We start from the raw sequence: 12,303 nt of genomic DNA on the forward strand, positions 1-12,303 counted from the left end.
TAAGCTATTATCAATTTTTTTTTACCAGTACTCTGGTAGACTTCAATTTTTTAATTGTTGCTAAGGTAAAATTTTAACTGCACTACTCAAAACCCAAAACAGAAGAGTTGCGTCGCTCTTTTTATCACACCTACAACAACCCACTCTTAAATGTGCGGCTCTCTTTGTTACTTCACAAAGGCTTAATACAAAGCTCCTAAAGTGATAGGCTCCATAGGGGTCTAGCTAATACACAAGTCTTACTATGAGATTGTTAGCCGATGGACCAAACAAAATCTTCATATTATTTACCTCAAATTCAACTCTTGATATTTTTATTTTTTACATCTTATCAATCTTCTATTACTATTGCCTATTGGTAAAAGCAATGGGCCTACTACTAATGGGTGGGTGAAAGTAACAGCGCACGTCAACAAAAGTTATATTAAAAAAGGATAAGTTTGAAATAAGTGCAAATAAAATATAAATTCTAAGAGGATAAATTATATTAAGAAAACGCATTATAGAATAACAAAGCAGCCTCCACCCAAGCAGTCATCACCCCGACATATCTGTAGAAGATCTTTTGTTTTATCTGAAAAGAAAAAATAAAGAAAAAAAAAAAGAAAAGAAAAGAGAAAGCTCCGAGAAATTTCGCGGAGAAAGTTGTCAAAAAGAGTGAGAAAGTGGCAGACATCAAGAGAGAGACAGTCACAAATACAGCAGAGAGAACACTTTTGCTCTCGGGTGATGATAAAGACAACGCCTGGCGTGCATCAAATAATAATAATAATAATAATAAATTATTATTTTAATTAAAAAAAAAAAGTCTAACTGTTTATGTACGCCAGACGTTCTTATTTGCTCTCACATTAAACAAATTTGATCACCGGTAGTTAATAGCTTGATTCGCTGTTGCTCAAACTACGAAACCGACGGCTACTGTTGCTGCCACGCAATCAATCATCACCGTAAGCCAATTGACATTAAATATGCTAAAATCTAATAAAAATTTTATATTTTATTCATAAAAATTTATATGGCAAAATGTCATACTAATTTCTTTTTATTTTGTCTTTCTTCTTAAAAAAATAATGTAGCATCTGGTCATGTAGACTTTAATGGGTGGCAGTTATAGCGTGTTCCCTGTCACTCAAACTACGTAACCGACGGCTATTATTGTTGCCACGCAATCAATCATCATCATAAGCCAATGGACATAAGATATGCTAAAATTTAATAAAAATTTCATATTTTGTCCATAAAAGTCTATATGACAAAATGTCATATTATCTTCTATTTATTTTGTCTTTTTTCTTAAAAAAAAATGATGTAACATCTTGTCATATAGACTGGTAATCCATTAAAGTCTGTATGACAAGATACCACATATTATTTTTTAAGAAGAAACACAAAACAAAAAGAAAATGATGTAACATCTTGTAGACTTTTATGAATAAAATATAGAGATACTATTAGATTTTAACATATTTCAATAGATATGACACTCCTTGCTGCTTTAGTCATCTCCCTTGGATCATTTCTCTCCTTCTCTCTCACTAACTTTCCCTCCTCTCAACCCAAAATCTCTGTTTTTCGTTACCCAGAAATCGTAATCCAACTCGAAACTGAGTGTTAAATCCATTTTCGTTGACATCCCCACATTACCCCCCAAACCACGATTTCTTTTCCAAACTACCCAGCCATCCCTCTCAATCTATACCACTCTTAAAACACATGGGCCAGTTCTTCAGTGCAAGACCAAGCTTGAAGCGGAAGCGGGAGCCGGAATCCGAAGACCAAAACCAGGCTCGCAAGATAGGCTCAAACAAAGACGGTACTGTTTTCGCAGCACTCATAGATCAAATAGAAATGGTTAGGTGTATGCATATTTTTTGTGTGTTATGCCTGGATTAGCCCGGAAAACACAACTTTCATATTTTTACTCTTGATATTTAGGAAAAGAGTTTCACAAATTTTAAAACTGAGAAAGAAATGAGATCTTATTAAATGACCAATTTTGTAAGTTTTCTCTTTTTTTTTTTTTTTTTTTTTTTTTTTTTTTAAGTAAAAAATGGAGAAGAACTTCACTTAACCTACTAAATTGTTGCCGCTTTTGAAATTATCTCTCTAAATTTTAAAAACCTTCATTTTAATGTATCTATTTTTTATTGGGTTGAGTTTTCCTCCAAACAAGATTAGAGAAATTTTTTTTAACCTAGTCTATAAAAGTAATATGTATCACTTCCTCTCAATTAAGTGTATCAAACTTTAAATGTTTGCAATGTCACCCATCCAATTAGGATTTGGCGTTACCCTTGCATTTAAAAATTATTTATTTTTTAAATTATTAAAAATTCTAAAAAATGGAACCCACGTCTTGGGTAGCAAATGCTTTCTTTTTTTTCTATGTACTTTTTTTTTTTTTTTTTTGGTGTGGATATTTTGGTGTCCTCCATTAGGATTTATTTGAAAATCCTCACCAATGGGTAACATTATAAATTTTTTAAAGTTAGATGCATCAAATTAAGAATTTTTAAACTTTAAGACTGATTGCTAAAACATGAAAGTTTATAAGCTTAAGTAAAGTTTTTCCAAAAATCAATTTGCATTTAGAATTATGTTTAATAAATGTTTAGAAAAAGTTCACATATCTCTTCAAATATCATCCAATTGACAATGCTACATTCAAACTATCAATTGAAACAATGTCCTCCCTAAACTATTAAAAAATTGTCAATGTTACTCAAAGTTAGTAAAAAGATAAAAATAACCCTATATTTTTATTTTTTCAATAATATAAAAATATCCCTATATATATATATAAAATTTAAAAAAAAATAAAAAAAATAAAAAAGAAGGAAAGAAAGACAAAAAATAAACAGAAAATAAACCTAAAAAAACTAAAAACTAAAAAACATTTTTTTTTTATGAAAAAAGAAAAGAAAAAGAAAAAGAAAAAAAACGTAAAAACGAAGAAGCTTAGGGGGTGGCCACCCGCAAATGTTGACAAACTCTCCCTTCATTACCAGCTAGCTGGCCGCAGCGAAGGGAACTGTGACCATCCCTTCATTCTCCAAACCGATTATTTCTGACTCAAATTTTGAAGAAAGAGTTCTTTCCATTCTACAGTCGTCTACTCCCGATAGTCAATTCTGTCATGTCTCTCATAATCATCTTGTGAGTTCATCCATTTTCTCTCATTAGCATTCTCAGCGGTTTCTCTTTGATCTTCTCTAAATTTAGGGAATAAAACTACTTTTTACTTCTCTATTCAAATACGCTTCACAATAACTACCTTTATCTTTTTCTTCATCAATTAAATATTCTTTCTTTATAAAATATAAGTTCCTACTTACCCTTAATTTTTTTACAAAATTTCAAAACAATCCTCAATGGAAAGTAAAGAGATGAGAGATGAGAGAGGAGTGAAAAATAATTTGTATTAAAATAATGCGTAAGGAAGCAATAGGGAAGCTCTTTTAGTTCCTTACATATTGGGTAGAACTGTAGAACTCTCAAAACTTAGGAAACTGATAGGGTATTTGCTGTGGGTGGTTTTTTGTTATTTTTTGGACATTTTTCTTATATGTAGAGAAGAGAATGGGTTATAGGGAATCTACCGGGAATGCTTAGCCAATGACAACCTTTTATCTTGTCCAAGAAGGGGCTCTCCTTTAATTTGCCAGTGGTGAACCTACCAAATTCTGCCCCCGCTATATGGGGCCTCCAATGGAAGACCCAACTCCTCGAATCGCGTCATTTGCAGATCAAGTCTAAGATGAATGTGGCTTATGGGGTCCAAGTTGTGATTTTTGCACTGAAAATTTTGCTGCCAATTGTCCAAGCCATTAACTGTACAGATTGTAACAAATGCTGGACTCCTCAAGCAATCTGGGGATAGCATTCTTATGTGGGCATCTAAGAGGTGGTCGGTCACCCACCTGTCCTCCACACCTGTACCAACACTTCCTTTTCTTGCAAATACGGCTGAACAAAACAAGCTCCTACTAATCTCCCTCCTGCCAAACCTTCAACCCCAATGCTGCCATGTTGTGCATAATGGAGAACCCGTGAAGAGGCCCCCGCCACTCACTCGATGATGGCGAGCAAAGTGGCCTTAGGGATTTTTTTGTTTAGATTATTTTATTTTATTTTATTAAGGGTATTTTCATCATTGGGGTATATTGACAATTTCTTGATAGTTTTTTTTTGGGGGGGGGAGAGAGAGACATTGTCCCAATTGAAAGTTTGGAAATGACATTGTCAATTGAGTGATAGTTTGAGAGGGTATGAAGATTTTTTCCCAAATCTGTCTCATTTTTCAATTTAGAAAAAAAGAAAAAGAACAGGAAAATCTTGATTCCACTCATTATACAGGCTCTACCCTTCCAATTTCTCACAGAATTTGTCTCCTTTTGCAGTCCAATCAAACTCAACCACAACAAGTACCTCCTTTTCTAGACCTCATTGGAATTATGATGTCTTCCTGAGTTTTAGAGGTGAAGACACTCGCAAGAACTTCACCGATCACCTCTATTCCGCCTTGGATGGAGTCGGAATTCGTACCTTCCGAGATGATGAGGAGCTTGGAAGAGGGAAGACCATCTCTACTGAACTACTCAATGCGATTCGTGAATCAAGAATTTCCATTGTAGTTTTCTCCAAAGGCTATGCTTCTTCCAGGTGGTGCCTTGATGAACTTGTTGAGATCGTGCATTGTAAGAATACTATAGGCCACACTCTTCTTCCAATATTTTATCATGTGGATCCCTCGGATGTTCGAAAACAGACAGGAACTTTTGCAGAAGCCTTTTCTAGGCATGAAAAGCGGTATCAAAGTGATATGGAGAGGATACAAAGGTGGAGGAAAGCTCTTAATGAAGCTGCGAATTGTTCCGGTTGGGATCTCGAAAGCGTTGCAAATGGGTATTATGCTATGGACTCCTTTACTTTTTCATGCATTTATTTTATTTTATTTTACTGTCCTCCTCTTTTTTTCTATTTAAATTTTAGACAAAATTTGATAACATGTGACATTAAGCTAAAAGGATTGAAGAAAATTAATGTTTAAGTTGAATCAGTTGATGATTTTATGATTCGTGCCTACTCTATCAATATCTCAAGGTCATGCCATCTAGTGACAAACCTTTCTTCTAGAGCTATCAAGTCTAGGATTTCGTTTTAGATAAAATAACGTACACTTGAGAGGAATGATATTGTAACCATACTTTGTGTGAAACAATCAATGGCTTTTTCTACTAGCGAAAAAAAAAAAAAAAAAAAATGTTTTATGGCACGAGAACAAGAGAAGAAATTATCTAGAAAAAAATTTAAATAATAATTATCAATAAATTTGATAAAACCTAATTTTTAATTGTTTTCATGACTTATTGTTCTCAAATGACTCGGATAATAACATCTATTTGATACTCATGAGTCATAATTTTCTTTCTTCTTTTTCTTTACTTGTACTTACTTTACTGTTTTATTTTCTATTTGAATCATAATAATCAGGTATGAATCAAGATTCATCAAAGAAATCGTTGAAGAAGTTTTGTGTAAAGTGAACCCAGCTCGCATGGATGTCGCCAAACACCCAATAGGAATAGAGTCTCGTGTTCATCATATTAAAGATTTATTAAATCTTGGAACAAGTGACGTTTGCATTGTGGGCATTTATGGAATGGGTGGAATAGGCAAAACAACCCTAGTAAAAGCTATCTATAATGAAATATGTGTTGCATTTGAAGGAAGTAGTTTTCTTTCAAACCTTAAAGAAAGTTCAGAAAAGCCCAATGGCTTAGTTCATTTACAAGAACAACTTCTTAATGATATCTTGAAAATGAATTTGAAGATTGGTATTAATGTTGATAGAGGAATCAATATAATTAAGGAAAGAATTCAAGGAAAAAAGGTTCTTGTTATTCTTGATGATGTGGATGATTTTGAAAAACTACACACGTTAGTCGAAAAGGAATGGTTTGGTTCAGGAAGTAGAATCATTGTAACAACGAGGGATGAGCAATTGCTTACTCAACTTGAAGTAAATAAAAAATATAAGGTTGAGGAATTGAATAATTGGGAGTCTCTTCGACTTTTCTCCTATCATGCCTTTGGGATGGCACATCCAAGAAATGATTACCTGGAGCTTTCGATTAGTGCAGTGAAGTACGCAAGAGGACTTCCATTAGCTCTTGTGGTTTTGGGTTCTTTTCTCAAAGGAAGAAGCATTGATGAATGGAAAAGTGAATTGGAAAAATTACGAAGAACTCCTCATGACAAGATTCAAAAAATACTTAGAATAAGTTATGATTCACTGGATAGTTCTACCAAGGACATATTCCTTGATATTGCATGTTTCTTTGTCGGTATGGACAAAGAATATGCCATCAAAATACTTGATGGGTTTAATTTCTCTCCAGGGATTGGTATTCTTATTCTCATTCAGAGGTCACTGGTGACAATTGATGACCAAAAGAAGTTGAAGATGCATAATCTTATTCGAGACATGGGAAGAGAAATTGTTTGTGAAGAATCACCCAAATATCCAGGAAAACGCAGTAGGTTGTGGTTTCACAAGGATGTCTTAAATGTACTAGACAATTGTGCGGTAAGAGGCATATACATTTATATATATAAACACGTGCATGCACATATACATAATATACATGTTATGTAGGTATGCATGAGAGATTTGCCTTGTTGCCAAGCTTGCATCACAGTTTAAATAATGTATCAATTCTAATCATGTTTAAATCACTTCAAGATTATTTTTTAATTTATGGTGAGAATATATAGGCCTACTCTAGTTTAAATTTATTCTAGCTTTACACAAGATGAGAATCTGCATTGCTAATCCAACCATCTATTTTGACAGGGATCGGAAACTGTCGAGGGTCTCATCTTAAATCTCCCTAAACCTGAAGATGTACATTTGAAAACTAAAGTATTTACAAATATGAAGAATTTGAGATTGCTCCAAATCAATTTTGTACACCTAACAGGATCTTATGAACATCTCTCTAAAGAGCTAAAATGGCTTTGTTGGAATAAGTGTCCCTTGGAATTTCTACCACCAAGTTTTCATCTGGAAAATCTTGTTATTCTTGACATGCAGAATAGTAATGTCAAACAAGTTTGGAAGAAGAAGAAAGTATAACAAATCTTGCCCTGCCTTTTTTTTTTTTTTTACTATTAATGTTAAATATATAACTAACAAGACCTTTTCGTTCTTCTTTATTTTGTTTCACAGATATTCAACAAGTTGAAAGTCCTTAATCTCAGCAATTCCATATATCTAACTGAATTACCAGACTTTTCACAAGTCCCACAACTGGAGATACTAATACTTGAGGGTTGCACATGCTTGGTTAAGGTTCATGAGTCCATTGGATATCTCAAAAGACTTGTTTCATTGAGTTTAAAAAATTGCAAGATCCTCAAGGACCTTCCAAGAAGCATTTCTAACTTAGAATCTCTTGAAACTCTTGACTTATCTGGCTGCTCAGCACTTGAAAAATTACCCTCCTCATTTGGTCTTTTGAAGAATCTCAAAACTGTATCATTATATGAATGTAGTCGTCTCACCGAATCACCAAACTTCTTACCTGCCGCACAACTAGAGCGCCTAGTACTTGAAGGTTGTACTAGTTTGGTTGAGATTCATGAGTCCATTGGATATCTAAAAAGACTTAATTTGCTGGATTTACAAAGATGCAAGAACCTTAGAAATCTTCCGATCAACATTTCTAAATTAGAATCTCTGAAAACTCTTCTCTTGTCTCAGTGCTTCAATCTTGAAAGGTTACCCGAGCAATTGGGGAGTATGATGGCTTTAACGGTGCTGAAAGTGGAGAACACTACTATTAAGCAACTACCATCCTCCTTTAGCCTTTTGACGAATCTTGAAACTTTATCATTACTTGGATGTGAATGTCTTATCGAATCACCGGAGTTTTTACACACATCACGTCTAAAGATGTTGATACTTGCAGGTTGTACAAGCTTAGTTGAGGTTCACAAGTCTATTGGACATCTAAAAAGACTTGTTTTCCTAGATTTAGATGGATGCAAGAAGCTTAAGAATCTTCCAAGGAACATTTCTAACTTAGAACATCTTGAAACTTTATCATTATGTGGATGTGAATGTCTTATCGAATCACCGGAGTTTTTACAAACATCACGTCTAAAGATGTTGATACTTGCAGGTTGTACAAGCTTAGTTGAGGTTCACAAGTCTATTGGACATCTAAAAAGACTTGTTTTCCTAGATTTAGGTGGATGCAAGAAGCTTCTGAATCTTCCAAGCAACATTTCTAACTTGGAACGTCTTGAAACTCTTTTGTTGCCAGACTGCTTCAAGGAGGTTGTGGTTTTCAAGGGTTTTCCGTCGACGGAAATGATAGAATTAAAAATCTTGTACCAAAACAGAGTTGCTGTTATTATGCAATCCTCTTCAAGTCCTAGGATGAATCCCAAACCTTGTTCAGTATCTAGATGCAGAGGAGCATCCTCATCATGGATATCACCCAAAAGCTCCAACTGCATAAGTGTGTTACCGTTCATTTCTGAATTATGTTCTATGACATGGATTAAAGAGCTAGATCTCAGTGGGCGCAATTTGTCTGAAGATGATTTTCCCATTGAATTTGGATGCTTATCTTCCCTCCATAAATTGGATTTATCAAGAAACAATTTTCGTAACCTACCTAATTGCATCAGCTGCTTTCCTTCATTATATAGGTTGTATTTGAATGAGTGTACTAATCTTCAATCAATCTCAGTCCACATAGGTGTGAAGAAGTTGAGTGCAAATGGCTGCACATTATTGGAAAGAGTCTTAACTTTGGGGAACGAGAGTTTAGGATCTTTTTCCCTTAATATTTTCCACAAACCGGTTCCATGTTTGAAGAGTACTAGATATGGATATCTTCTCATGGGAAGGTGCAACAATCTGTCACCTGCTTTTAGGGAGAGTGTTCTCCAGGTTGGTTCTCTCTCTCTCTGTGTTTTATGACGTACACTTTTTTGAAATAGATGATTTGCAAGGCAGATGCCTTTTGTTCCATTTGCCTCCCTGTTTTATGACGTACACTTTTTTGAAATAGATGATTTGCAAGGCAGATGCCTTTTGTTCCACTTGCCTCCCTGGAAGTGAGATTCCAAATTGGATTCACCAACAGACAATCGGTTCTTCAATATCCTTTCGTGTACCTTCGTATTGGGGTCCTGGTAAAATCTGCAAGTTGCTTGTTTGGGTTGTTTATGCAACGAACAAGGAAGCACCCAGATACTTCGATAGAAAGGATGGGTTCAGCTGGGAGTTTCGTAATAAAACTAGTGGACCCAAATGTTACTATTCTTGGATTCGAACTGCCAAATTTTTTGATAGCTTTGAAGATCAAATAGTTGTACAGGTGATAGAATTTCCTGGAAATTTAGAAAAAGTGAAAAGTGGAGACGAAATAAAAGTCAAGGTAAGCTGTATGTCACCGCTGAGGGAAGAGAACAAGTGCGGAATACAAGTGAAGAAGTGTGGAATTCACTTAGTTGACGAGCCAAATGTTATAGATGAAGCCTAAACATCTGATTTTGATATTTCTATGGATGATGAGGTCTGACCCATCAGCAATTCGAGAGCACAAATCCCCTCAAAGGTAGAGATATCCTTTGATGCTTTTTTTTTGTTTAATCGAAGGAGTATTTTTTTTCCCTAAGTTTATTAATAAATAATGTTCACGTTACCCATCAAACGGATAATGTTCTCATGGCCTATCAAACTCTATTTTGTTTTCCTTGCATTGTGTGAAAATTGATTTACAAAATTTTATATTTAAAAAATTAATTAAATGTTGTATTTTCTAGAGCCCTTGATTTTTTATTCTTCGTCTCTTTTTCTTTTATTGAAAGCTTGAATATTCAGATTATTTTATGCCTTTATATGTGTGTACTACTGATCGACGAAATGTGTTTTAAGTGGCTGATATGAGAAGTCACTTAAAACACAATAGGTCATGAGATGTGAAATGAGTGTAAAGAGTAGCATCACTTTTATATATATATATATATATATATATATATATATTTCAAGTTTCATTTAATCAGATTCATACATGTAAAATATCCCTGATATGTTTTAGAAACTCATATGATAGCAAAACACACTAAGTTTCGTGATACTCATGAGTATCAAACTTAATCTTCAATTGTCAGAACGATGAAGGGATATAATAATTTGCATTTTTTTTTTTCCTTTCATGACTCTTTTTGGGCCGAAGAAATTTAATGCAACTTATTCTTTCCAAATGGTGCTACAGCTACTTGACTATGTCGGACTTTTTTCCTGCTTGGTTTCCAGGTTAGGAGCTGTATGTAAATAAATAAAATAAATAAATAATAATAATAATAAAAAAGACAGACACGCACCTTAGAGCATTAATCTCCTTCTTTAAACGGTTAGAGATGACATAATTTTGCTTCCATCTTTTTGCATTAGTTATTTTTTTACTTGTTTAATTGGCTTTAATTTTGCTTTCTCTATTTCACCAACCAGGTTAATTTTTCCCTTTGAATGATGAAGAAGGGCAATATCATCTTCAACGGTGGGGCAGAAGCACTCTTACTGTCACCCAGAAAACAGTCAAGCTTGCCTCTGCCTCAAGCAGATGGTACACTTGCAGGAATTCTTCGAATATGTAACTGAATAAGCACGGTAATCTCATTTAGAAAATTAGTTTTCTAGAGCTTAATTTTATATTTTTGGAATTAGTTAACTTAGAACTTTGATCTTTTTGATTGATCTCGAAGGAAGGCATACTGCAGGGAGACTACACTAGGTGGTTTGAAAAGAAAGTCCGTGTGTTCCAATGGGCAGGAAACAAGTGTGTCTCCTGCATCAAGTGTTTCAGGCTCAAATTTGATGTCTCCAAGCAATCACCTGTTTTCTGGACCAACTCCAATTAATTGTCAGAAAGCTCTTTTCAGGATCTTCTCCTCTTGGTGATGCTGGTAATGGAGAATTCTTAAATTTGTTCATGGAGTAATACAGAAACCAGTGAATTATAGTTTTATGCACTCAATTATTAGTTGACATAGCATTCAACAGAAATTTCATATTGTTATTATTTAGTTTGATCACATCAGTTCTCCCTTCATTACTACCCTACATATATGTTAACTAAAAAGATCTCCATTTTCTGGTGGCTGCTGTAGGCATATTTATCCAATGAAGAGTTTCGAGACAAATTTGAAATGAAGAAAGGAGCTTTCTCAAGATGTCGTTTGATCTATTTGAGGGCATGCTTTCTTGAGACTAAAGCTAGATGATTGGAGAATTTCAAGACTGCTTAGAACTCGACAAGTTACTGGAGCAATTGGAGAATTTGAAGGCTTTAAAATGCTTGCACGCAAGCAGAATTGGTAGTAAGCAACAACCATCCTCACCCAAAAGCTCCAACATCCTAAGTTTGTTACCTTCCATTATTGAATTATTTTCTTTGACAAAACTGAGACAGCTAGTCCTAGGTGGGTGCAATTTGTCTGAAGATGAGCTTCCCATTGAATTTGGATGTTTACCTTCACTCAATGTGTTGGATTTATCAAGAAACAATTTTTGTAACCTACCTAGGCTTATCAGCCGCCTTCCTGGATTACGGGATTTGTCTTTGCACGAGTGTACTACTCTTCAATCCATCTCACTGCACACAAGTGTACCAGTTTTGAGAGCAAATGGCTGCACCATCATTGGAAAGAATCTTAATTTTGACTGACCAGAGTTTTGCAAGTTCTTTTGAACTTAATTATTGCAAGAAACTGGTTGAGATTCAAAGTTCGAAAAGTTTGGGACCTCAATCAGATGTTTACATGGGAAGGTGCAACAATCTAGCATATGATTTTAGGAAAAGTCTTCTCCATGTTCTCTCTCTCCCTCTCTTTCTGTGTTTATGACATAAGCACTTTTTTGAAACAGATGCTGTGCAAGATATTGGTTGATGCTTTCGTAGGTATATATATCCTTTGATTTTTTCTTTCTTTTTTAAATATTTAGAAAATCAAATAAGTGTTTTTATTCTTGTTTTCTTTTCATTTCTTTTTTTTTTTTTGAAAGCTTGAATATTGAGGCTGTTTTCTGCCCTTCATTCATATTATATGACTAATTATTTTTAAGCCCAGTGGCACAACTGTGAAGAAATGATAATGAAATATAATCCTCTCAAATTGATAAAGATGATCTGTTTTACTTTTTTCTAGTGTCATCTATTCTCCCCAGCTTTTAAGGGTATAGAGATGGCATATGATTGTGAAAAGCTTATGTCCTGTAAG

At 34.4% G+C, this 12,303-nt stretch overlaps 1 protein-coding gene and 1 pseudogene across 1 annotated transcript; one reads left to right on the top strand and one right to left on the bottom strand.

Annotated features, from left to right (window-relative positions):
• Window positions 1-1,490: 1,490 nt before the first annotated feature.
• Window positions 1,491-11,976, top strand: LOC132163625 (TMV resistance protein N). Its single transcript, XM_088518957.1, has 9 exons — window positions 1,491-1,816; window positions 4,404-4,908; window positions 5,497-6,592; window positions 6,860-7,135; window positions 7,235-8,258; window positions 8,472-8,968; window positions 9,090-9,638; window positions 10,535-10,989; window positions 11,194-11,976. Exons 1-7 carry the CDS (start codon window positions 1,717-1,719, stop codon window positions 9,561-9,563), a joined length of 3,972 nt encoding a protein of 1,323 aa, XP_088375083.1. The 5' UTR covers window positions 1,491-1,716; the 3' UTR covers window positions 9,564-9,638; window positions 10,535-10,989; window positions 11,194-11,976.
• Window positions 3,012-4,040, bottom strand: LOC148584278 (uncharacterized; annotated as a pseudogene).
• Window positions 11,977-12,303: the final 327 nt, after the last annotated feature.

The sequence above is a fragment of the Corylus avellana genome, chromosome 8 (assembly GCF_965113065.1).
Source record: "Corylus avellana chromosome 8, dhCorAvel1.hap1.2, whole genome shotgun sequence".
Lineage (NCBI taxonomy): Eukaryota > Viridiplantae > Streptophyta > Magnoliopsida > Fagales > Betulaceae > Corylus > Corylus avellana.

What these genes read in the sequence shown, in the direction of transcription:
- LOC132163625 (XM_088518957.1), top strand. Translation starts at nt 1,717, where the DNA reads ATGGGCCAGTTCTTCAGTGCAAGACCAAGCTTGAAGCGGAAGCGGGAG. An exon ending in GATAGGCTCAAACAAAGACG is followed by an intron (nt 1,817 to 4,403) that starts GTACTGTTTTCG and finishes CTCCTTTTGCAG; the next exon opens with TCCAATCAAACTCAACCACA. An exon ending in CTCGAAAGCGTTGCAAATGG is followed by an intron (nt 4,909 to 5,496) that starts GTATTATGCTAT and finishes CATAATAATCAG; the next exon opens with GTATGAATCAAGATTCATCA.